Source organism: Pelmatolapia mariae, linkage group LG2 (genome assembly GCF_036321145.2).
Source record: "Pelmatolapia mariae isolate MD_Pm_ZW linkage group LG2, Pm_UMD_F_2, whole genome shotgun sequence".
Lineage (NCBI taxonomy): Eukaryota > Metazoa > Chordata > Actinopteri > Cichliformes > Cichlidae > Pelmatolapia > Pelmatolapia mariae.
The window spans coordinates 519,351-544,703 of record NC_086228.1 but is presented as its reverse complement, the minus strand read 5'-3'; the positions used below and the strand labels follow the sequence as shown (position 1 = coordinate 544,703).

Below are 25,353 nucleotides of genomic sequence, written 5' to 3'. Positions count from 1 at the left end.
CTCCGCCCGGACTCAGGTGAGTCTGACCAAGCAGGTGTGGAGCCACAGCAGCCGGAAACGCGTTAGTTTGACTCTGACGTTATTTTCATGTTTAAAAAACAAAAAACAGGTTTGAAATAAAGCTATCAGAGTAATCAGAGTATAATCAGAGTAATCAGAATATTGATCCGAGGGAAACTGATCAGCAGGTGATCTCAGCGCCAAGACAGAGTTACACTCTTCCTCCTCTTCTTCCTCCTCCTTCTGTCCTCCTCTTTCTCCTCCTCCACCTCCTCCTCTTCCTTCTGTCCTCCTCTTTCTCCTCCTCCATCTCCTCCTCCTCCTTCTGTCCTCTTCCTCCTCCTCCACCTCCTCCTCCTCCTTCTGTCCTCCTCTTCCTCCTCCCCCTTCTGTCCTCCTCCTCTTCTTCCTACTCCTTCTGTCCTCTTCGTCCTCCTCCTCCTCCTTCTGTCCTCCTCCTCTTCTTCCTACTCCTTCTGTCCTCTTCGTCCTCCTCCTTCTGTCCTCCTCCCCCTTCTGTCCTCCTCCTCTTCTTCCTACTCCTTCTGTCCTCCTCTTCCTCCACCTCTTCCTCCTCCTCCACCTCCTTCTGTCCTCCTCCCAACAGCAGCTTGGTGCTAAACTTTCCCTCTTCGTCAGATGTGAGCTCGGCCCTGATTGGACACATTCAGACGTCTGTAAAAGAAAACAGGAAGTTGTGTCTCTGTAACGGTGTGAAGTTGGCGTCGTTTAAAAGTCCGTGAGCGTCAGACCAGATTTAACCCGGAGCGCGCCGTCCCTGCGTTCAGTCATGAAGCATCAGCAGCTCTGAGGTCAGGGCAGCGTGTGCAACCAGACGTCCGTCGAGACATTTTGCTCGTCGTCCACGAGGCGTCTTCAGTCTCCACCCAAACACGAGGCAGTCAGCAGGGGAACCCACCGACCCTCCAACAGCAGAACAACACTGACAGTCAGCGCCATATATATGGACACACAACTTTTTCTGATGTTGGCTGTGTTGATCAGCACAGTGGATTTGAAACAAGGGCGATTTTAGGGGGTGCTGAAGCACCCCCCAAAATGGGCACCCCCAAAGATTTCTTACTTTTTTTGACAATATTTGCTGTTTGTGGGACACACTACTAAAAATATAAAAAGCATACAGTACTTAATTGAGATGGAACATTTTAACAACAAAAGTATAGATCCCCCCTCCCCCTCCCAAAATGGTTTGTTGCAGCTCAGCTCTCCCTTACTCTGGCTCTGGCTCCGTTGCTGCCAGAGAGATGGTGGCTGAGACGCAGCGGAGCAGAGGTGTAAGTGCCTGGCTTAAAACAGGACATATTAGCTGCATTTAACCTACAGTTACTCTTTATATAGTTGGGTAGGAGTCAGACCCTGTTTCTTTTTACTGAAAAACATTACACCCAGGTTACCTGCTGGGTTGGAGACGTGTTTTCTGACGATGTTTGCTACCCTACAATCCGTCCTGCTCTGTAGTAAAATCAACGATATTTGACCGTCCTGTTGCTCCCATTGAAATGTATACAGCCAATTTAAAATCTAAAACTTAAAACTGTCTGTAGCCTGCTGTTGTTACCACTGTCCTGTTTGAAATGGAATGAGAGAAACTGGTTATTTTGTCATATGTGCCGATATTGAACCCAAGGTACTAACTAGCTAACTGACTGGATGCCCATTAACCTTATAGCTCCTGTTGTGTGTGTGTGTGTGTGTGTGTGTGTGTGTGTGTGTGTGTACAGAGAGACAGCCAGGTTCATAATGGATATGAGGAAGTTTTTTCAAAAACAGGAGCCACATTCAGGTAAAAGTGTAAGATCAAATGATCCATCAATAAAGGATAATGTTGGATCAGTGTTTCAATATTTATATCTTTTATTAGATGTACATGCGGTTTGGTTATTTGCCTTTTGGTTGAAAGTACACTGAGAGAGGACTTTTTTATTAGTGATCTTAATAGTTTTTTTTTTTTAATCTAATTGAATACAATCTATTTGTGTATGATTGTCAGTCCAAAGAGGGAGAGAGGAAAGAGGGGAACATGAGGAGAAAGTACAAGGTCAGGAAGAACCAGGTAAGAAAACAGACAGGGAATACTAACAGGCAAAACAGAAAAGTTAAACTGGCAAAGAAAAAAAAACATCTAATTTTACTGATACAATCTGGAAGTTGTTTTCTCCCTATATTAAAGCTGCTGTACAGAATCTGCAAAACAAACTGGGTTGTCAGCCCTGGCACTGCATTACCATATTGAGCTTCAGTCAGAGGAAGTCACGGTTGCCAAAAACCTTTTGAAGCTCAAGAGTGAGGCTGGTGCCATTCCAGATATGTTAACATTGTACAATCTTCTGGTTAATCAGATCTTCCCCACACTGAAAACTGTTATTCAGGTTGCCCTAACAAACCCAGTTAGCAGCTGTAGCTGTGAAAGGTCTTTTAGGTCTTTTAGTGTTTAGAGTCAGCTCCATACCTGGCTGAGAAGGATCATGGGTCAAAGCAGACTCCAGCACCTGGCTGTGATGTCAGTTGAGAAAGAGATGCTTGAGAGACTTGACCACCAAAATGTGATCGACAGATTTACCAACCTCAAGGTGAGGCGACATAGGTTAAAAGAAAATTGTTTCCATTGCACAGACTGGGATGTATTCAAGGTGAAGGACACTGGCAATCGTACTGCACTGGACAGTTACACCTCCACTGTCTTGGACTACATCTGTTTCTGTGTGGATAATGTAACAACTTGGAAACGACTCCGTGTGTTCCCTAATAATCCACCCTGGATGACACACGGAGTCCAACAACTCATTCGAACGAGGAACAACGCTTTTAAATCTGGAGACCAGGAGGCATATAGTGCTGCCAGGGCCAGCTTGAGAAGAGGCATTAAGACCGCCAAACAACAGCATAGGAGGCGTATCGAGGCCAGGTTTGAGAACAACACAAACCCAAGGCAGGTCTGGGAGGGCATCAGGGCTATCACGGACTACAAAAAGAGAATACCATCATCCTCAGCCGATAGTCCTACTCTGGCTGAGGATTTAAATTTCTTTTATGCCCGTTTTGATAGGGAGAACACCGACCCTGTCCTGTCCCCTCTCCCCTCAACTGACCCTGCTCCAGTCCTGAGCACTCACGAGCTGAGGCGTGTGTTCCGGAGCATTAACATCAGGAAGGCGGCCGGGCCAGATGGAGTATTGGGCCGGGTGTTAAAAGACTGTGCTGCGGACCTGGCAGACGTCTTCATCTCTATATATAACACCTCGTTGTCCTGTTCACTGGTACCATCCTGTTTTAAAGCGGCAACCATTGTTCCCATCCCAAAGCAGTCAAATGTCTCATGTCTGAACGATTTCAGACCTGTGGCACTCACTCCCATTCCCGCTAAGTGTCTGGAGAGACTGGTTATTAAACATATTAAAGCTGCTTGTCCACCACCTCTGGACTCGCACCAGTTTGCATACAGGAAGAATCGGTCAACCGAGGATGCGATCGCCATAGTGCTGCACACACTATTGGAGCACTTGGAAAACAGGAACACCTATGCACGGCTCCTCTTTGTAGATTACAGCTCGGCTTTTAATACCATCCGGCCATACAGACTCCGTCCCAAACTTCACCAACTGGGTCTTAATTCCTCTCTGTGCAACTGGATTACAGACTTCCTTACTAACCGTAGACAGAGCGTCAGAGTGGGTAAGAACACCTCTTCTACCCTTGTGGTCAACACCGGTGCCCCTCAGGGGTGTGTCCTGAGCCCTCTGTTATACACTCTCTTTACTTATGACTGCATTTCCTCCTGTGCGTCCAATCTCATAGTTAAGTTTGCCGATGACACTACAGTGCTCGGACTTATATCTGACAATGATGAGACAAATTACAGGACAGAGGTGCAACAACTAGAGTCATGGTGCCACGAAAATAACTTGGTCTTAAATGCCAAAAAGACCAAGGAGATCATTGTGGACTTCCGGAGGAAGGGTCACAGCAACCATCTGCCTCTCTTTATTGGCGGTGGGGAGGTGGAGAGGGTGAGCAGTTTTAAATTCTTGGGAGTAACGGTGACCGAGGACCTGTCCTGGGGTAACCATACTACCTTAGCTGCACGGAAGGCCCAACAACGCCTCTACTACCTGAGGAGACTGCGGAGTGCACACATTCCCAGACCTCTGATGCTGAACTTTTATAATTGTGCCATTAGCAGCGTTCTGATGTATGGATTGCTAGTGTGGTTCCCCAGCTGCACCAAGGCCGATCAGCAAGCACTACAGCGGGTGGTGAAAGAAGCTGGCAGAATTATTGGAACAACTCTGCCAGAGATTAGTAATATCTTCCGCACTCGCTGTTTGAGGAGGGTGCACAGTATCCTGCAGGACCAATATCATCCTGCGCGCCACCTTTTCCATCTGCTGCCCTTAGGGAGAAGGTACAGGTCCATACAGGCCAGAACATCCAGATTGTATCCACAGGCTGTGAGGCTTCTGAACTCTTTGTCCCCTCTCTCTCACAGACAATAACCATATCCAACTTCTAAATATTACTTGTCATGTTGTATGTTGTTGCTTAGGATTGTTTTATTGCACTGGAGTCATATTTACACTTATTATTATTTTATTCACGGGTGTACGGAAGCTCCAAACGCAATTTCATTGTTTTTTTGACAATGACAATAAATATTTGAATTGAATTGAATTGAATTGAAAAGAAAAAATCTGCAGAGCCATAGTAGTGTGTGTCTGCAGTAAAGATCTACATATACATTGTATACATTGTACCATAGGCCAAGGTGTCTCAATTTCTCAGATTTTTTAATAATATTTTGTACATTTCAAGGACTCTTCTATTTTTGGAGTGTATTTTTTAATGTATCTATGTTATATTATACACACACTTTAAAAGTGAATCTCTGTCCAAAAAATGCACTCAGTTTACTTTTTACTCACTGTGAGCATCATTCATTATTCTCCCGCAGTAATCAATATTAGGATTTTTTTTTTTTCTTTTTAAATTCCAATCCATTCTTCTTTGGCAGTAGTCGACTTTAGCAGCATTTAAATAACCTTTATCAGATTTGATGGTTTTGTTACAGACTTTTCAAAAAAGTGTTTTGCTTTTCTTTCACACATGTGGGGATTAAATTGTGTTAAAATGTACAAAACAGTGATGTCATGTTTTGTGACGAGGACCCAGGCACAGAGAGACTTGATGAATTTAAGAATCTTATGATTTAATAAAGAAATTTGCAGACTTGCACAGAGATGGTAAAATTATGATGACTGATAATGGAGATGAAGACAACAGACGATGAGGACAGGGAGGTACAGGGGTTTAAATGCACCAAGGAGACAGTCAGAGGGAACTCGGGACAACTGGAGACATTTAAGGATGCAGGGACTGACGGAGACAGGGAAGAAGTCTCATTGTGACGAGTAAAGTTTACCTTGCCTGGATGGGCAGCTCTCTGGGTGCTCAGCACCCCCAAAGCTCTGATCCTAGAATCGCCCCTGATTTGAAATGAAATGATGCAGTTAGAGCGCAGACAGCTTTAATTCAATGGCTTAAACAAAAAGACGATGTTTGGAACTAAAACGTGTTTGACACGACCTCCTTATGTCAGGCGCTCTGAAGTAATCAGACAAATGAAATGAGGGAAAATGAAATATTTGTGATTCTTGGTTGAAAACTCGTTGTTGGCACTGAAAGCCACGCCCATCACGCCGCCTCCCCGTGTGTTACAGATGGTGTGTGTGCTTTGTTCCTTTTCTCTTCCATCATTCTGCTCGAGGCTGATGTTGGTCCAGAGCTGTGCTGACTGCAAAGTCCAGTCTGGCCTTTCTATTCGTGGGGTTTACGAGTGGCTTGCACCCTGCAGTGAACCCTCTGTGTTTCAATGTGGATTCCCTCAAACCAAAGCTGACAGTCGACACATTATGTCCATGTGCGTTATATATAACTGTAGTTGGAATATGTTTCAGTAAACGGCTAAAAAGACAAAACTTGCCATTGTCCAAATATACATGGACCTAACTATACCTGTACACCTGCACCTAAAGGTCAAAGGTCACTCATTGCAGATACTGGTCTTCACATTTTGGACCAAGGAGAACTTCTTAAAAGAGCACTAAAGGAGGACGCTGTGAACTGAGATGGTGGCCTATGACACCACCTATCAGCCACCTATGGTGCAGTCCTGAGATCAGATCACGGCTGGTGACCTCTGGTCCTCGTAGGACAGTGGGCGGGGCAGTGTCTCACAGAGGATAATGAGTCAGGACCCCCCCCCCCCACGAGGGGTTCAGTAGCTGTTGTTTTTAAAACGTCTTCACAGACGTACAGCTAGCTTCTTTTCCAGTACTCAACACTCAGATGGAGGGTTTGACCTCAGCTCTGTGAAACGATTCTGGTTTGACGATCAGCAGAAACAGCTCAACATTTTATTCAAGTTATCTGGTAACAGAAAAGTATCATCAGCATTTAGTACAGAGCCCTGGGGGACTCCTCTCTGACCACATGTTGTTTGGAGGAAACTTTAAGTCATCTTGCTGTGAGAACTTTTCATCTTTTATTTGCATTTGTCTGAAAACATCCTCAGAGTGGCTCCGCCCGTTTTCCACCAGGTTCTTCATGACGGGCGGTCCTCAGAACTGAGCGCTGGGTTTGAGAGCTGGAGCGACGAGCCCCAAACGCCCGCACACGAGTCTCCTGGTCCCTGAAGGTGTCGAGAGCCGGACCGACCTGCAGAGAGCACAGAGAGCGTCAGACGATGATGTCATCGAGTGTGTCTGTAAACACGTCCGCCAGGTGTTACCACGCCAACACGCTAATACCACACAGAGAAACGACAACCGATGAAGATTATCCAAAAACCGCCGAGTCAAAGAAGAGCCAGTAAAGTATACAGGAGTGTGTGTGTGTGTGCGTGTAGGTGTGTGTGTGCGCGCAAGTGCATGTGTGTGTGTAGTTGTGTGTGTGTGTCTAGGTGTGTGTGTGTGTGTGTGTGTAGGTGTGTGTGTGTGTGTGTGTCTAGGTGTGTGTGTGTGTGTGTGTGTGTGTGTAGGTGTGTGTGTGTGTGTGTGTGTAGGTGTAGGTGTGTGTGTGTGTGTGTGTGTGCGCGCAAGTGCGTGTGTGTGTGTGTGTGTAGGTGTGTGTGTGTGTGCGCGCGCGTGTATAGGTGTGTGCGCAGGTGTGTGTGTGTGCGCGCGTGTATAGGTGTGTGTGCAGGTGTGTGTGTGTGTGTAGGTGCGTGTGTGAGTGTGTGCGCAGGTGTGTGTGTGTGTAGGTGTTACCTGTGCAAAGCGAGCTGGTTTGGGTGGTGTTTCTATGACCGGCAGAGATTTACTCCTCCTCAGCAGGCTGGTCCTCGTGTCAGGAATACACCCTGGTTTCATCTGCGCACACACACACACACACACACACACAGTGTGAAGACAATACACACACACCCTGTGGGCATTCGAGCTTCACTCTCTCTCTCTCTCACCTTGCATTTGAGGTTGTGGGTTTGATTCTTGCTCAGCTGATCGTGGAGCCAGCGCTGAGCGTACTGATGAGACAGGACGTCTGACATCGGAGACGACGGCCTGATGCAGACATCGATTGGTCACTGATCATTCAATATTATCGATCAGATATCATTTGATCATCGTGAGGTGATCAATTCCACCTGTTTCTGACTCCAAACGTGATGTCAGGAACCTGATCTCGGCGTCGTGGAAGCCGGCCGTGCCGCAGTTCGGAGGCGGAGCTCTGGGCCCTCTGAACCCGGTACTGACTCAGCTCTTTGGGCGTCACCATGCCAGACTTCACCGCCTCGCGGTTCAGAGACACAAAGTCTGCATGCTGAGTGGCAGATTCTTCCTGCCGCGGCTGAACGTTCCAGCTGGAAAGAGCTGACAGAGCACAGGTGACGGGTAAGAGGACGCCCACGGGCCCAAAACCTTGGATCCGACAGGTGAGACGCTGGGTCGGGGTGAGATCAGCCAGCGACACACAAAGTCCCACTTTGACACGCCTGTCTCTGTCTCTGATGAGGGACTGCGGTTCAGCTGTGCATGAGTCACAGTTCAAAATAATCCTTCTTTATATCACTAAAGGCCCACTTTGTGCACAATGGACAACCTCTGGAAGCCTACAGAGGGGCAGAACCCGAGGTGGACTGTATTTAGTGGAGCATACAGCATCAGTGATTCAGCTCCTTATTTTAACCTCCAACCACCAGAAAATACAGAGACAGCTGTGTGTGTGTGTGAGTGAGTGTGTGTTTGTGTGTCTGTGTGATTGACAGATGAGAGGAGTCTTATGTTGTGTGTGTGTGTTTGACTGACAGCAGTGATTGCAGCCTGAAGGCATGTTAACTTCATGCAAACACACTCTGACAGCTGACTGCCTCACACACACACACACACCCCTCCTGTTAGCGTAATCCCAGCACCTCAGCGCTCAGCCTGGGTTTAGCCAATTAGGATGTGAAGCTGCAGTTCCTCCAGTGTCCACCAGGCGGCGCTCATTTGTCCTTCATGACACAAACACTGAGCACCAAGAGAGCCAGCATTACAAACACATGACGATCTATGTCTGATGATGATATGAAAACGTCTAGCGTGTCATGTTGCGCTATCGTTTGTTTCGTTGTGTCGCAAAATTAAGTGTTTACGGCAACATTTTCATCGCTGTGATGGTCACTGTAGTGGCTGCATTCATTTGTTAAAGTTCTCTTTCTCTTATAATAACCACACTACGGACGGACAAGCCACTGTTTTTATGTGTTGCAACAACGACGGTAAACCCAGCGTGTGGCTCCGCCGTCCGCCTGTTTATTTTCCACATAAACCTTTCACAATAAAGCTGATGATCCTGTTGAGATTTTTCAAAATAAACTGAAATGATGACAAACAGAAGGACCAGTCCAAACACATTGAGGACCTTATTCCTGAGGAGGGGCTACCTCTGTAGCATGGACATGGTTTGGTTATGAAAACTCTTTTACCACCTACGCAAGAGTCATGTGACAGAGTACGGAGAGAGTTTATGGATGAGAAGCAAAACAGATCCGTCAGGTGCTCCAAATACACCTTAGAGTCAAACGAACAGGCTTTTCCCCGCAGCATGCCGTGTGACAAATACTGACAAAGAAAGTGTATCGTTTCACGCATCGGTCAAAACACTCGACTCCAGGCACACGAGCTGGAAACACGTCACACAGGTCGAGCTGCCCGAGATTCACAGAATTGACAGAAAATGTAAAATATTTGTGAAAAATATCGTTGTCGGACGATAAATGTCTTATTTTGGGATATGAGATTTTGGTCATATCGCACAGCCCTACCTACACACACACACTCTATAACTGTCAGTGTGCTAATACTGTAGTGTGTTTACAGTGGGTGGGGCTTACCTTCGGCCACGCCTCCATCCCTCAGCGAGTTACTGCTGGTTCCAAAAGTGAAGTCCGGACCAGGAACGGCAAAACCTTTGGACCGCGAGCGCCCAAGAGGCGCCTGCACACAGGAAGGTTGATGACATCATCATCAGCGCTCTTCCTTTAAACTGGACATGGCCATATTTGCATAAAGGGGTGGAGCTAAACGAGAAGCATCGCCCTCTATTGGTGTTAACTACGGCCATCTATTATTTACAGTCTGTTGTTTCTCAGATCAAACTTTAGAAAATGATAATAAATGATTTATTTTTCTGAATGAATGAATGAAAAATTAGTGAATTTTGTTTGTTTTTCATATATTTTAAGCAAACGTCTAACTTCAGAAACATTTTTCACCAAATAAACACAATGACAACAAAAACCTGTTTCATTAACCCGAAAGCATCCGACACATGACCCAGGAGAACCGTCACCAGCCCTGATTGGCTCATTACCATTATTGCTACTATTGTTATTAATATTAGTAGCTGTAGTATTGGAGCGACCCAAACAGGAAAAAGTTCAGAATCAGCAAAAGCAGCCTGCAGTGGATCGGCCAATCACTGACCTCCCAGCCCCCCCCCCCCCCCCCCCCCCCAGTTACCTTGATTAGCAGCGGGTCGGTCAGCATCGAGCGTCTGACCACACCCACCCTCGGTGACGATGACATGTTTCCTGTCAGAGGATGAAGATCAAGGCAGGCGTGAAGATTTGATTCTGAGGAACGAAAACAAGAAGAAACAGTGAGTGAGTCTGTGTGAGTCTGTGTGTGTGTGTGTGTATCTGTGTGAGTCTGTGTGTGTGTGTGTGTGTGTGTGTGTATCTGTGTGTGTGTGTCTGTGTGTATCTGTGTGTGTGTGTCTGTGTGTATCTGTGTGTGTGTGTCTGTCTGTGTATCTGTGTGTGTGTCTGTCTGTGTGTGTGTGTGTGTGTATCTGTGTGTGTGTGTCTGTCTGTGTATCTGTGTGTGTGTGTGTGTGTATCTGTGTGAGTCTGTGTGTGTGTGTGTATCTGTGTGTGTGTGTCTGTGTGTATCTGTGTGTGTGTCTGTCTGTGTATCTGTGTGTGTGTCTGTCTGTGTGTGTGTGTGTGTGTCTGTCTGTGTGTGTGTGTGTGTATCTGTGTGTGTGTGTCTGTCTGTGTATCTGTGTGTGTGTCTGTGTGTGTGTGTCTGTCTGTGTATCTGTGTGTGTGTCTGTCTGTGTATCTGTGTGTGTGTGTGTGTATCTGTGTGTGTGTGTCTGTCTGTGTATCTGTGTGTGTGTCTGTGTGTGTGTGTCTGTCTGTGTGTGTGTGTGTGTATCTGTGTGTGTCTGTGTGTATCTGTGTGTGTGTGTCTGTCTGTGTATCTGTGTGTGTGTGTGTGTGTATCTGTGTGAGTCTGTGTGTGTGTGTGTATCTGTGTGTGTGTGTCTGTGTGTATCTGTGTGTGTGTCTGTCTGTGTATCTGTGTGTGTGTCTGTCTGTGTGTGTGTGTGTGTATCTGTGTGTGTGTGTCTGTCTGTGTATCTGTGTGTGTGTCTGTGTGTGTGTGTCTGTCTGTGTATCTGTGTGTGTGTCTGTCTGTGTATCTGTGTGTGTGTCTGTCTGTGTGTGTGTGTGTGTATCTGTGTGTGTGTGTCTGTCTGTGTATCTGTGTGTGTGTCTGTGTGTGTGTGTCTGTCTGTGTGTGTGTGTGTGTATCTGTGTGTGTCTGTGTGTATCTGTGTGTGTGTGTCTGTGTGTGTGTGTGTCTGTGTGTGAGTGTGAGCCTGTGTGTCTGTCTGTGCGAGTGTCTCTGTGTGTGTATGTGTGTGTCTGTCTGTGTGTCTGTGCGAGTGTCTCTGTGTGTGTATGTGTGTGTCTGTGTGTGTCTGTGTAAGTGTCTGTGTGTGTGTGTGTGTCTGTGTAAGTGTCTGTGCGAGTGTCTGTGTGTGTGTGTCTCTGTGTGTGTATGTGTGTGTGTCTGTGTAAGTGTCTGTGCGAGTGTCTGTGTGTGTGTGTGTGTCTGTGTAAGTGTCTGTGCGAGTGTCTGTGTGTGTGTGTCTCTGTGTGTGTATGTGTGTGTGTCTGTGTCTCTGTGTGTGTGTGCGAGTGTCTGTGTGTGTGTGTGTGTGTGTGTGTGTGTGTGTGTGTGTGTGTGTGTGTGTTGAAGGTTAAATCTGGGGTAAAAACATCATCTCACCCACCTGAGTTCTGTTTCGTGTCCTGCGGAGTTGAGCTGACACGTTGCTATGGTAACGGGACGCTAACTGTGTCACACAGAGCATGCGCAGTACGGAAGCTCCCTAAAAGGTGAAAAAAGACACGAGGTGAAGGGACGTAGGCGCTGTGGGCGTGCCTCCTATCTGATCAATAACCGAGGACAGTGACGTCACGTCACCGTGAGCCAATAATTGATCCGTTAAACACGCGTGACTGACTTTACCGAGCAGACGTGACACCGTGTCCTCAGGGTTTGCCACACTTTTCATTTCTATGCGTTACCACGCCCTCCTGTGGCTCCCACATGAACTACACCTGACTCAGTGACCCACGTCACAGCCCACGTCCGTGAGCAGAGAAAACAGCTGCTTGCATGAACACGTTTCCTTTTTTTCAAACCTGCAAACATGATGTTCATTTCACTGCTCAGGGAGACGTCCACGCGCTGTGGGACTGACAGCTCTGTGTGTTTCTTTGCGTGTCCGTCTCACCGTTTCCTCTAACACACACGTGCTGTGACGTGTTCCTCTTCGCCCTGACTGTTCCTGCTGTCCATCAGGCATCTGAACCACACAGGATCTTGGATGTTCAGAGACCCGTTATCTGGTGTGATGGACCGAGCAGCGAAGCAAACTTAGGCACAGCTTAAGGTCCAAAAAAAGGATCTTTTATTTAACCCATAAACATAATTGGTTAAATCGTGCAAAAAGGATCAAAATCTTGGGCCCATAAAACAGGTCAAAATAACAGAAGTCTACTCAAAGCTAACAAACAAACTGACCTCACGTAACAAGACAAAGGGAAACTTCAATAGTGGCTGATCAGCCCACAAAAAGAGGTAAAACACACAAAACCTAACTGAAACTAACATAATGAACTCCAATTCCCCCCCCCCATGGTCCCGAGCAGTGGCGGTCCTAGCCTGTTTGGCGCCCTGGGCGAACACTCCCTCTGGCACCCCCCCCCCCCCCCCCCCCCCCCCCCCCCACACACACACAAAAAAAATATATTAAGGATTGTACATTAACAAAAAACTGTTGTAGGAACCATACTGAATTTCGCTAGAGAAACACACACACACGAAGAGAGAGAGAGTATGCATCGTATGCAAACGGCTACCAAACAGCCATCATAATTCGTCATACAATGAGAACAGGACAAATCAACAATTGACACTGACTAATTAATATTAAAATCTGTAATATAATGTATTATTTGGAGTTTAGTCTGTTACTGTTACTATTTTTACCATTTCTTCTTGGAGCAACTGTAACTCACATTATTTCCTTAGGGATTAATAAAGTATTCTGATTCTGATTGTTTCAGGATGACCTGCCATTATCCAATGACACATCTGCTTACCTGTATCTTTCGTTTCTCCTCCTCCTCTTTTCTCTTTTTTTCTAAACTGAGCACCTGATGGCTTCGAACTTTTCTTGTCCATTTTGGTTTTAATTTTGCACTCCAGTATGAACACAAATCCCCCAACCCGAGGATCACCACAACATAACCTAACAGACCTACACCTTAGTTCACAGATTCACTTTGTCTAAGGTTTATTTCTGGGATTTCACATAACCCAGGATTCAAATCATGAATACATAATGGGCTTGGATTTACAACATTATGAATGAAATGTGCTCTATTTGAAAGCAGCCGGCCCCTCCCCTTTCGACAGGCTGTGTGAGAGACTTTAAATCATCAAACTGTAAATTATAAACTTTAAATTGTTATTGATCCCTTTACCCCTGGGCCTAAAGTGTATATTTATTTTCTTACTCTTCTTATATTTATTGTTTGTTTACTTGCACTGCTGTAACTGGAGCCTCGTCGTCTCGTCTCTCTATATACTGGACTGTATGTAGCGGAGATGACAATAAAGTTTACTTTGAATTCAGCAGCGAGCAGGCGCACCGAGGGCTCTCGCGCTCACCTTTCGCGTATAGAATTTCAAAAAAACATCGGTGCAAATTATAAGTCTGTATCATGATGTCTGCTGTTTTCGTGTTTGTTGGTTTGTTTTTATTTTGTTTTATTTTGCGAGTTGGTTATCAGACGCTGCTCCAGCCACCAGAGAATCCCCCGCCGCCCCGCCCTCTCCTCCCTGTGCCGCAAGCAGACCTCGCAAACGGAGGGCGCCCTTACTCCCAGCAAATGGCCGTAAGAACACCGATCGGTGCCTGTGCCATCCCTAATATGCGCTGGCTGATGTCGGGGCAGCATGAGAACGAGCAATTTTTTTTTTTTTTGCCGATACCCGTGATGCCGCCCCCCACCACGATGCCGCCCCGGGCAACCGCCCGTGTCGCCCGTATCTAAAACCGCTACTGGTCCCAAGTTAAGGAATGAGCCAATTTGCAGCTTTCCATCAAGGCTTGCTCCGCCCCTTTTCCACCTCTTGGCTCTTCAGTCAAGCGACTGGAGCAGCTGCAACTGAGGTAACTCAGAAAACGAAGATTAAATCATACATAACAGTGTAAACTAAAATGTGCGCACTTATTTTAGAATGCAGTGTTATGTATCAGCCTCTACACAACATGGTGGATATTACCGCTGTGTGGCTGTGCGTGCAGCCATCACACCTGGGCTGGACTGCACACGCTCTGTGGCCACATTCTGACCTTGAGGCCAATCTGAAGCTGTTGAACTTCTCTGGTTCTTTGATTCAAGCATTCTCTCCGTTTCTGTTGCCTTGTTTCTAATAACTGCTGCAGTGTGTTAGTGAGCGTTTCAGCCTTTGTGATGTTGTTGGAAGTCTCGACCTCGTGTGTCGACCCGTTAACAGCCGGGTGGATGACGCTCCAACGTCCTCCAACAGTGATCTCCTCAGAGTAAGGACAGATAAGGATCTGTTCCCTCAGCGTTTGCCTTTTTAACAAGAGTCTGTTTGTGCTCCTCTCTCTCCCGTTTGACTGTGCGTGGTGGGGGCTTGTTGTGTTGTGAGACACTCCCACTCTTTTGCAAAGTCTTCCCGGGAGCTGAACTCCGGTCCGTTATCTGAAATCACTGTTTCAGGGATTCCAAGCCATCACTTAACATAAGTGATGCCTGTTGCACTTCCTGTCTGACTTCAGCCACTCAACCTCAATGAGATTGGAATAGTAATCCACTCAGAGGAGGTCAAAGGTCCACAGGGTGTTTCTGTGTGGATGTCGTGGATCTTTGCTCTGTTGTTTCTGCTGTTTGCTGCACACATCACAGCTGTTCACAGTGATACTCTGTGATTTCCAGGCAGAAACAGTACTTCTCTCGCTCTGCGTCTGCAGCTCTTAATAAACAAGTGACCGTCGTGAATGCGCTTTAGCATTTCTGCTCTCAGCGCTGCAGGAGCGATGAGCTGCTGTCCTTTGAACAGAACTCCACCCACTACTGAAATCTGCTCCCTGTAGTTCCAGTATGACTGAATTTCTTTTGCAGCTTGTTGTTCGATCCAGAACTGTCTCTGTACGTTTAGTCAGAATCATATTACTCCTGAATTCTTCTAGTTTTGCACTTGACACAGGTAAGATCATCATGTTCACCTGAGCTTCTGTGTCATCATCAGGTGAGCTGGTCACTGGTAGGTTATCTCTGGATAACATGTCTGTGATGTAAATGGTAAATGGACTGATTCTTATATAGCACTTTCTTTCTATGCTTAGTGATTCCTGACTCCATTCAGACACAGAGCAACCTGGGGTTAGTATCTGCCCAAGGATACTTGACATGCAGACTGAACCACTAACCTTCTGATCAGTAGGTGACCTGCCCCTTCCTCCTGAGCTTTGTAGTACTGGTAGTACTATTTATAGCAGTATGTGTAGTACTTTTGTTTGTTTTGATTGTTTCAGAGTTTGAGGGTTCAACCGCCGGGTCCTCCAGTCTGCAGCCCAGGCTCCCCCAGTGCCCCACTGGTCAGATACTGATGAAGCTTGTTTCAGTGAGGGGTCACAGGTCAGAAATGATCAAAACTACAAACATGAATATTTCACCCTGCAGACCAGCAGCGGTGAAGAAGCGGAGGGCGGAGCTTGGTTTGCCTGTGAGTCTGAAGCGGCGTCATCACTAACGTGTTGGTGAGCGCCGCGGCTCAGCTTCCATCGGCACACCTTTGAACAGCTGTGACAGTATGCACGCTCATTTTAACATTCAGCAGAGCTGATCTTTGCCTGCCAATCCAACCAAGTCAACCTTCAGGACCTCGGTTGTTCTGCTGCTCGGCCTGCAGGGGGCGGCAGAGAGCCATGCTGCTTTCACAGGCTGTAGGGAATTGGAAACTCCAACAGAAACCAGATTAAAGCAGGATTGAAACAGCGAGCTGAAGAGGAACAAGAAGAATGGATGCCCTTTGTTTTTTCCTGCGTTATAAATCAAGCGCTGCTTTCTCTTACAGTCTGATATCTGTCATCAACCTGTGGGAGCCTCATGAATGTCTCCGCCTCCATCACCTGCTGCCCCGCAGGACCAACTCAAGTTTTATTAATAGGGCTGTCAGATGTGTACCAACCTGACCTCTGACAACACAGCTGATGGTCCCAACCCCATTAAGAAGGCAAGAAATTTCACCATTGAACCCTGAAAGGCACACCTGTGAGGTGAAACCATGTCAGGTGACTACATCATGAAACTCACTAAAAGAAGAACGAGGGTTTGCAGCGCTGTCAACAAAGCACAGGGTGGAATCTAAAACATAAAACATATTTAGAGTTATCTATCATTGTTTTCTTTGCTGCATAACTCCATATATCTTCATATATTTGATGTCTTCAGTTTGTATCTATAATGTAGAAAGTAGTAAAAGTAAAGAAAAACCATGAAATGAGAAGGTGTGTCCAAACTTTGACTGGCAGTGTAAAGGGGAATTTGTGCTTAAATTGAAATGACATTTTTTTCTTAAAGAAATGGTTTAGTTCATGTAATTTTTCTATCACGTGTCATTTTCATTGCAAATATTAATCACGGTTAAATTAAATGCAGTTCCAGCTGTAGAGGAGGTCCGCACTCCCGTGTGAACGAAGTACTGACTGGAACGGAAAAGCACGCGAGTACGAACATGCGTACTTGAGTATTAACGCACGGCTCTCATCAATGAGGTCTAACTTTTCCGAGCACAAGTGAACGCAGCAGGGGGTAACGCGTCAGACCGCGCGCAGCTCACGCTCGTCGAAGATCGTCTATTAAAGCAACACGAGCCACTACGTCACAGCGTCACGGACACTGTCCCACTCAAACTGAGACCCACACAGAGACAGACTGCGCGTGCGCTGGTGTCCCGGTATAGGCTCGGAGTGAGGCCTCTGTCGGCTGCTCTCCGGAATTCGTACGTTCAGCGGGCCTCTGCTCTCATGTCTCCCCGGCTGTTGAGGCTGGTTTCCGGCTCGGACTCTGCGGTTCTCTGACTGCCTGTTCTCGGTGTATTGGTTCTCGGATGGCGGCGATGCTCTGGCTGGGAGCGGCGGCGGCGGTCCTCTGCCTGGTTCCCGGCTCCCTGGGAGGCGCAGGCCGGCTCTACACGGAGGAGGACCCGCTGGTGATCCTGAGCAGCGACAGCCTGAAGTCCGCCGTCACTAACTCGTCCTCGGCCTGGCTCATCCAGTTCTTCTCGTCTTGGTGTGGACACTGCATCCAGTACTCCAGCACATGGAAGGCTCTGGCCCAGGACGTGAAAGGTAGTGCTGCGAAGATACTCGGTTCCCCGTGCGTTCGGGTCAAACCCGACTCTATTCAAAAATCTGCTGTTTACATCGTGTCCGTTAATCGGTGAAAATAGGACCAAATTTAAAGCATAGTCTGAGTGCTTTCCGATGAAGTCGGATCTCTGTACCGGTTCGGCGTTAAAACAATTAACAATAAACTGATCAGTTGTTTGTTTTAGCTCATTTTCCTGCTGCTAGCTCGCTCTTGTAAATGTTTTCGGTTGTTCAGAGAAACTTAAATGTAGCGTTTTTTCAATGGGGTTCTGAGTGGCGGGGAGACTCCGTGTGTGGACGTGCTGGGACAGGTAAATCATTCAAACTACAGACCGAAGGAAGCGACATCCCGGGATGAAGGTGTGCTAACGATGAGGGCAGCCGGGGAGACAGCGTCAGGTGCTAATGGCAGGTAGCCAACAGTGCGAGGGACTCAGGTGTGTCCCTGCTGAGTGGAACAGACTCTGTAACAAAGGTTTAAGGGCTTTAAAGGCTGTCAGTTCAAAGGTCACAGCTAAAAGTTGAAATGACTGCAGAGATACTGATCAGTATTTGAGACTCTTGATTTGTGTCTTTGGTTATTGATCAGCGATTGGCTGCACTGATTGGAAGCCAATGAGGGCCACACCAGAGCAGAAGGTGGATGAAGGTAAACACTGATGTTTGTTACTGGAGTCACCAGTGCAGACGTGTCCCTCCTGGGCCTCCGGAGCTTGAGGACCCGATGGTGTTTGTACTGAAGCACCTGCGGCTCCTAATCTTTTCCCACCAGATCGAACACACACACACACACACACACACACACACACACACACACACACACACACACACACACACAGTTTCCATTCACATGTTTGTATACCTGTCCACGTGAGGACCCTCCCTCTGACCTTCACCTGCGTCGTCTTTCCCTAAAGGACTGTTTTTCCTAAACCTCTCACCTGTACGTTTAAAGTGCTCCTGTCCTCTGTGATCTGGATGTAAAGTGAACTTTGTGGATGTTTTAGTCACACAACACCAGTAAAGCCATAAAAGGCTCTCTGTTCTGGGAGAGGCCTGGGGTTGCTCAGCCCTCCTGGACGCTCGGAGGTCTTCAGACTTCTTCTCTGGTGTTCTGGACCTTTGTCAGAGGAGTATGAGGGCTCTGCAGCAGCTTCTGTCTAACACTCATGAGGTTTCCTCACTTCCTCTTCCTGTTGCGTCCCCTGTGTCACAGCCCCTCCCTGCCACAGAGGCAGCGAGGAGATTTGAGAAAAACTCAGTTTTAAATTAAACATTTGAGTTTTTTGCTGAGAGTTTAACCAGTTTCTGATGAAACAACCCCGACCTCCCAGCGAGGCCGGATCACTGCACGTGTGCACGAACACGTTGCTCTGAGGAAGACTACATGAAAGTTTCAGTTCCATTAGCAATAATAAGTATTGGAAGCGGTCGTTGTAACACAGGTTTTGGATTTGAAGCCAGTTAAAGTCAGCTCAGCATCACCGAGTGCGACAGGCGTCACATTTTAATCCAAGTGTCACCCTTCATCTACAACACTGTGCAGAAGTCCTGAGCCGCCCCACATTTCTTTATATTTTGCAGGAGACACACTGTTGTAGTTTTTAAGTTTTTAAGTGTAGTTCTTGAGTAATCACTGCCCAGGATTTTTGGACTGCTAATAACCAGAATCGTTTCCCAGCATGCTTTGCAGTGTGTCCTAAAAAATGCAGTGAAACTGGACTGTCTACAGCAGATGAACAGCGTGAAGAGTCATGTCCAGTCACAGACATCTGTGTTTGCACATTTCCAGAAAGCGCTGCACATATTTCAAATTTTCCTCTGAAATATAAAGACATGAGGGGCGGCTCAGGACTTCTGCACAGTGCTGTGGATAAACTGGTGAAGGGAGCTGCTTTAAATACAAGTATCTGACACCTGTGCAGCACGGGGCTGCAGCACGGGGCTGCAGCCTGCTTCAAGACTCAGCAACGCAAACCGTGTGCAACCGACAAAACAACCAGTCTGGAAACACACACGCGCTAACTGCACGCTCTCTCTGTGTTACCATCAAAGAGACTAAATAGAAGAATGAAAATCAGGACAATCGATGTTTCTGGCACCTGTTTGAACGACACACCTGTGGCTGAGACACACCTGGACCTCGGTCTGCATTCATCCTGTGCTTCTCCCGCCGTCGGTCGGTCTAACCGTCGTGCAGGCGTCCGCGGGGTGAAACTGGATGAATGGCGAGTCTTAGGCGCACACTCGTTATGCTATTAGAAAGTGAGCGAGTGCAGTTCTGATGAATCGCGTCATCGTAACTCATGACGACTCCACACATAACGAGCTCGTCCACCTCCAAACTGGCTGGCACCTGTCAGCAGGTTAAAGAAGCTCTGATTCAGTGTGTGTGTGTGTGTGTGTGTGTGTGTGTGTGTGTGTGTGTGTGTGTGTGTGTGTGTGTGTGTCTGTCAGACTGGCAGGATGCCATCAGCGTGGGTGTGTTGGACTGCGCTCAGGAGGAAAACTTTGACGTCTGTAAGGACTACAGCATCAAGTTCTACCCCACCTTCAAGGTACGTCAGCATGTACCTGCTGCAGGTGTTTACACTGATGCGGTTAGTGTCGCCCCCTGCAGGGGCTGATGGGTAATAACCACCTCATTTTTCTATCCTCAGTTCTTCTGGGCCCACAGTCCACCATCGGAGCGAGGGACGACCTACAGAGGTGAGACTCACCTGAACGTCCCGCTCACTTCCTTCCTGCCTTCCTTCCTTCCTTCCTTAGGACTCGTTAGGACTTGATTAAAAACAAACACAAGAGTCGACCTTTTAAATAAAGACATTTATTTTTGTTTATGTTGTTAAAAACTATGACTGTGTGTATGCAGGTGCAGATCGGTCGATCCCGTCTGTCCGTCAGCTGATGGTGAACGTCCTGCAGAACCACACTAATCTGGACCGGCCCAAGCACTGCCCTCCTTTAGAGCCCTACAGGTACCTGGACCTGAACCTGGACCGGGTCGGAGTCTGTGTCACTGCTAACCTCGCTCTTTATGTTCGTCTGCAGCGCTGCTCAACTGCTGCCTCTGCTGGGTCAAAGGTCAGATCACTACACGGCCATCCTGGTGGAGGAACCGGACTCGTACGTGGGGCGAGAGGTAACCAGAACAGGAAAAAGGAGACTCGGTCAAAGTCACAGATCAGAACGGGAACAGGAAACGCTGTCCGATGAACCTGCAACACACGGAGACGAGCGCGTCGATTTAGAAAACTCAGTGTAGCTTCCTTTTATATACGTTTACAATACAGTCTGTGTGCTCTTATTTTGAAAGTTCAGTCACCACCAACCTGCTGAGGACTTCCTATCCTGCTTTCCTACAGCACACTTTGCCCGTGTGTACATCAGTGCATCTGTGTGAGGGAGCCCTTCAGCCTGCAGTCTCTCTGATGTCCAGCAGGGGGCGACAGTCTGTGACAATGAGCTCACCTGGAAACTTCCTGCTGATGAGTTTGAGTTCTCATCAGCAGTTTCAGCTGTGACAGAATAAACATGACGTTTATGTTGGAGATGATGATCCCGTTAGAGTCAGAGGAACAGGAAGCAGGGGAGCATTTAGGGCGGGGCTAGTTACATCCAGGTTATAAAGATGGAGGTGGTACAAATGCCCACCCCAAGAGTGACATCATAGTAGTTATGGCCATCTTTAATATACAGTCTGTGTTCCGTACTGGTGCTGCAGGTGTTGGTTGGTGTCCTCACCTGTACAAACCTGTGTGTCTCCAGGTGATCCTGGACCTGCTGCAGTACTTGGGTGTGCAGGTGAAGAGAGCTCTGAGCTCTGATCGCCCCCTGGTGGATGCTCTGAAGCTCACTGCCTTCCCTTCCATCTACCTGCTTCATCCCAATGGGACACATGCACACCTGCACAGGTAAAGTTGAACCCTTGGACTAAAGTAACACGGTGAGTAACCGATGTTCGATTTTCTGACTGACTCCTCCTTCTGCAGCGAGAAGCCGCTGCGTTTCTTCTTCTCCTCCTTGCTGAGGACGTTACCTGGAGTCCAGCGCCGTTTCAAGTCGAGCAGCACCAGCAGTTCCGGTGCGAGCCAGGTGGGGGCGCTGCCAGGCAAACAGAACACAGAACCATGGAGGGACTTTGACAGGTAAGAGACTCGCTCTGATCGGGTCAGGTAGAACGACTCGCACCTCAGATCAGCTGACCTGTACGTCTCTGCAGGTCTAAGGTGTACACGGCCGACCTGGAGACAGCCCTCCACTACCTGCTGAGGGTCGAGCTGGCTACCCATAATACACTGGAGGGGGAGGAGCTAAAGATCTTCAAGGACTTGGTGACTTTAGTGGCAAAGGTAACCACGGCAAGCAGAGCAGCTTTGCATAACTCACAGTTCATAATACTCAGTGCAGCCTGTGCCTGAAACAAGCTGTTTTAGCTCCTCCTCCAAGATGGCTGCCCCTCATAACCAGTGAGTGGGTGGGGCTTCTTTACCTAAAAAAAACTGAGTGTTTCAAACATGGCTGGACTGGGACAAGAAATCGGCGTGAGAGAGCGTGCGTGCGTGAGAGAGCGTGCGTGCGTGAGAGAGCGTGCGCGCGTGCGTGAGAGAGCGTGCGCGCGTGCGTGAGAGAGCGTGCGCGCGTGCGTGAGAGAGCGTGCGCGCGTGCGTGAGAGAGCGTGCGCGCGTGTTGATACTGACAGTTTTTCTTTTTATTCCGGTCAGTGTTGTTGTTGTTGATGATGATCCGCAGCACGGGAAAGGCTAAACGTTAGCTATAGCGGTCACTCATGGTCAAAGCAGCCATTTAACTTGTATCCTGGTTTTATTTCCTGGATGAATGGAGCCGTTCTCACGCATGATCAATGAAAGTGTTGCCATGGAGACCTGCCATCGTGTTCATCCTGTATGGGTGTCGGCGTCCCTCTGAGCTGACAAGATCACGGGCCCCACAAGCAGGAAAAGTGTGGAGTCGTCTGCAAACACGAGTTCACAAACCCGCCACAGCTGCTGTCACCATCTCGTTCATTTAAGCGCACACTGACGCCTCTGTGTTTGCACCTGTGCAGCTGTATCCAGGTGGCGGCTCTGTGGTGAAGTTAATGGAGACGCTTTCTGATTGGCTGCTCAGCATGCCGCTGCAGCGAATCCCGTACCAGGCTGTCCTGGACCTGGTGGATAACAAGATGAGGGTGAGACACTGAACGCCAGTGCTGCGGTCGATACTCAGGAAACGAGTAATAGATTACACATCAGTCATACAGAGCCTTATGTAGTTACTCACTGGAGAAAGTAACTTGTCACACTACTGTTACAGAATGTAATCTGATTACACTAACACTTTACTTTTTGTACAGTATTACAGCCGACACACACAGATGCTGACTTCCTGCTTCCTGTGTAGATCTCAGGTGTGTTCCTAGGGGCGGAGCTTCGTTGGGTGGGTTGCCAGGGGAGTAGGGCGGGGCTTCGAGGCTACCCGTGTTCCCTCTGGACCCTGTTCCATGTTCTGACTGTTCAACATGACGCCAACCCCACCGCACTGGACAACACAGGTACACGCACACAAGTGCACACTCAGGTAGCCACTGTGTGTGTGTGTGTGTGTGTGTGTGTGTGTTTGTAAACGGTGTCTGATTGATGTTTGGTGCCAACCCAACAGTGTGATCGCCCCACAGCTGAGCTCAGTCTTGTTTTCCACTTTATAAAAACTCCGCCCACAGTATTCAGTTGTTGTTGTAACTCAAAGGAAAATTCCAGAACGTTTTCCTTCCAGTGTTTAGGGATCAGATCTCTGCTCGTCTGCAGCGCTCCCTGAAAACAGCCGCTGTGCACGAGCAGAGCAATAAAACCCACCAGTGACTCTAAACGGACCCGCCTCTGTGACACAGGTCTGGAGGCCGAGGCGGCGCCGGTGCTGCAGGTGATGCGCCGCTACATCCGAACCTTCTTTGGCTGCCGGGAGTGCGGCCGGCACTTCGAGCAGGCGGCAGCGGTCGGCATGGACAACGTACAGAACCGAGAGCAGCAGATCCTCTGGCTGTGGCAGCAACACAACAGGGTCAACATGAGGCTGGCAGGTAACACACGCGCGCACGCAGACACGCACACAGACACGTGCGTGCAGACATACGGGCACACAGACACGCAGACATTCGCGCGCGCGCACACAGGCACGCGCACGCACAAACACGCACAGTCTTTATACACACAGGAAGCTTGCTGAGGATCACAATTATTGATCAAATTTATTGATGATCGCTGTCATCCGAACCTTGTTGACCCTCCTCTTCTCCCCCCGCCCCTCCAGGCTCTCTGAGCGACGACCCCCTCTTCCCTAAAGCTCCATGGCCGAGCCCCTCCCTCTGCGCTTCCTGCCACGAGGAGAAAAAAGGCGTCCACGTCTGGAACCAGGACAACGTCCTCCGCTTTCTACAACAACACTACGCCGCCTCCAACCTGTCCCCCGAGTACTCCGTGACCCCCCCTCGACTTCCTGCTCCTCCAGTTCCCAAGGAGCACGAAGGAGGCGTGAGGAGCGACTCGGAGAAGAAGACCTCCACCCAGACTCCTCGTCCAGGACGCCAGGCTGTGAAGGGGGAGGAGAGGAGGGAGGTGGTGGGTGTGGCTGGAGGAGGGGGCGGAGTCTGGCTTCTGGGCCTGGGCTTTAACAGTGTGGACATGAGTCTCTGCGTGGTGCTGTACGTGTGCTCCTGCCTCTTCCTCATGCTCCTCTTCTTCTTCTTTAAAGTGCGATCCAGGAGGTGGAAGCTCCGCTCCTCCCGCCTCCACGTCTGACCCGGCCCGGGTGGAGCCAGGACCAGAGCTGGTTCTGGTTCAGGGCTGATTCTGTTTTCAGCTGTTTCTCATAGACCGATCGGTGCCTGATCAGATGATGGCAGGAGTTTAGACCAAATGTGAGCGGCACAAACAAAGCGATGTTTGTCTGTGGAGGCGAAGCTGAACGCTTCCTCTCGCTGGGAACACGAGCGATGAAGAACAAGCTCTGTGGCCGAGGACGAAGACCCACAACCGTGTAACTGACCCTGAGAATGATCTTAAATAAACATGTGACAGACTCTGGTCCTTCTGGGGTCGAGTGAAGCCACGACTGGACCAGAGCCACGAGGAGTCCGTCCCGACGGAGCCGAGATAAAAACCTCTAAACTCTGAACCGCAGTCAGCCCTGAACCAAACCACAACCAGCCCTGGTTTTGGATTTACTCACTCATATGTGGACACCCGTCTGGACTCTCAGGTCTGAATTTATTTATTTCTACCTGTCACACTCCTCTGGACCCTTTGACCAGGTGTGTGAGACCTGGACAAGCTGCTGTGGAGGAACAGGAGGAACAAGGACCTATTGGTAGACCCTTAACAGCCTGGACGTGACTGTATCGAAGTGAGTTCACTTTGTGCCAAACCTTTAACCTTCTGACAGAAGACACACCTGTCCTCTCAGGCCCCGCCCGCTCCATGTGTGTGCGTGTTGTTGTATGTCTGTGTTTGTGAGGACTTTGTAAATTGTAGGCTTTGTGAAGACATCATAAGAGGGAAACCCGTCCCGATAAACTGATGACTGATTGTAGTTTTGAAGTTTCTTTTTGTGAAGTGATTCAAATATGAACCATGTTTATCACTTTAATTTATTTCCTGTAAATAATTCGAACCCCAAAGGCCCAGAGTGAGTTTGTTTTCTACTAAACATCCAAAATGACGAAGCACATGTGAAAGGCGTGTTTACAGGTTGTATAAAAGTTTGTCTTTATGTTCCAGATTATTTTCTTCAAATAAAATCAAACTGCTGAAACCTGAGCAGAAGGTCGTTTTTACCCAGAAATGTATTAAACAGTTGTTTCCGTCTGTCAGGGAGTCGTGACTTTATGAAGTCCTTCAATAAGCAATTCATTTTTGATGTGTTCAAATTTTACAGGGAAAAAAAAGAATTATAACGTTTAAATTGGAAAAGAAGCTGGCAAATTAATTCAAACTCCTGATAAACATAAACTCATCTGAGTGTTTTTGATTGTTCTCTATTCCACACAGTGTTAAATATACACACAGACTAAAATTTACACCCGTCTTT

The 25,353-nt window shown here is 48.0% G+C and overlaps 2 protein-coding genes across 2 annotated transcripts; one reads left to right on the top strand and one right to left on the bottom strand.

Moving 5' to 3' along the window:
- Positions 1–6,434: 6,434 nt before the first annotated feature.
- cfap77 (cilia and flagella associated protein 77) lies at positions 6,435–11,868 on the bottom strand. The gene is made up of 7 exons (XM_063488465.1): positions 11,823–11,868; positions 10,020–10,132; positions 9,392–9,494; positions 7,661–7,886; positions 7,478–7,577; positions 7,284–7,385; positions 6,435–6,732 (listed from the first exon to the last, which is right to left on the bottom strand). Exons 1-7 carry the CDS (start codon positions 11,866–11,868, stop codon positions 6,586–6,588), a joined length of 837 nt encoding a protein of 278 aa, XP_063344535.1. The 3' UTR covers positions 6,435–6,585.
- Positions 11,869–16,872: 5,004 nt separating this feature from the next.
- qsox2 (quiescin Q6 sulfhydryl oxidase 2) lies at positions 16,873–25,071 on the top strand. The gene is made up of 12 exons (XM_063489347.2): positions 16,873–17,247; positions 19,726–19,826; positions 19,929–19,977; positions 20,141–20,246; positions 20,320–20,410; positions 21,037–21,182; positions 21,261–21,416; positions 21,491–21,620; positions 22,337–22,459; positions 22,672–22,822; positions 23,159–23,347; positions 23,578–25,071. Exons 1-12 carry the CDS (start codon positions 17,007–17,009, stop codon positions 24,063–24,065), a joined length of 1,971 nt encoding a protein of 656 aa, XP_063345417.1. The 5' UTR covers positions 16,873–17,006; the 3' UTR covers positions 24,066–25,071.
- The last annotated feature ends 282 nt before the right edge of the window (positions 25,072–25,353 follow it).

Coding starts and splice junctions, on each gene's coding strand:
- qsox2 (XM_063489347.2), top strand. CDS start 17,007: ATGGCGGCGATGCTCTGGCTGGGAGCGGCGGCGGCGGTCCTCTGCCTG. Junction 17,248..19,725: donor TCTGGCCCAGGACGTGAAAG/GTAGTGCTGCGA, acceptor TGTGTCTGTCAG/ACTGGCAGGATGCCATCAGC. Junction 21,621..22,336: donor TGGTGACTTTAGTGGCAAAG/GTAACCACGGCA, acceptor GCACCTGTGCAG/CTGTATCCAGGTGGCGGCTC.
- cfap77 (XM_063488465.1), bottom strand. CDS start 11,868: ATGAAAAGTGTGGCAAACCCTGAGGACACGGTGTCACGTCTGCTCG. Junction 7,578..7,660: donor ACGTTTGGAGTCAGAAACAG/GTGGAATTGATC, acceptor TGTCTGCATCAG/GCCGTCGTCTCCGATGTCAG. Junction 6,733..7,283: donor AACCAGCTCGCTTTGCACAG/GTAACACCTACA, acceptor TGCTCTCTGCAG/GTCGGTCCGGCTCTCGACAC.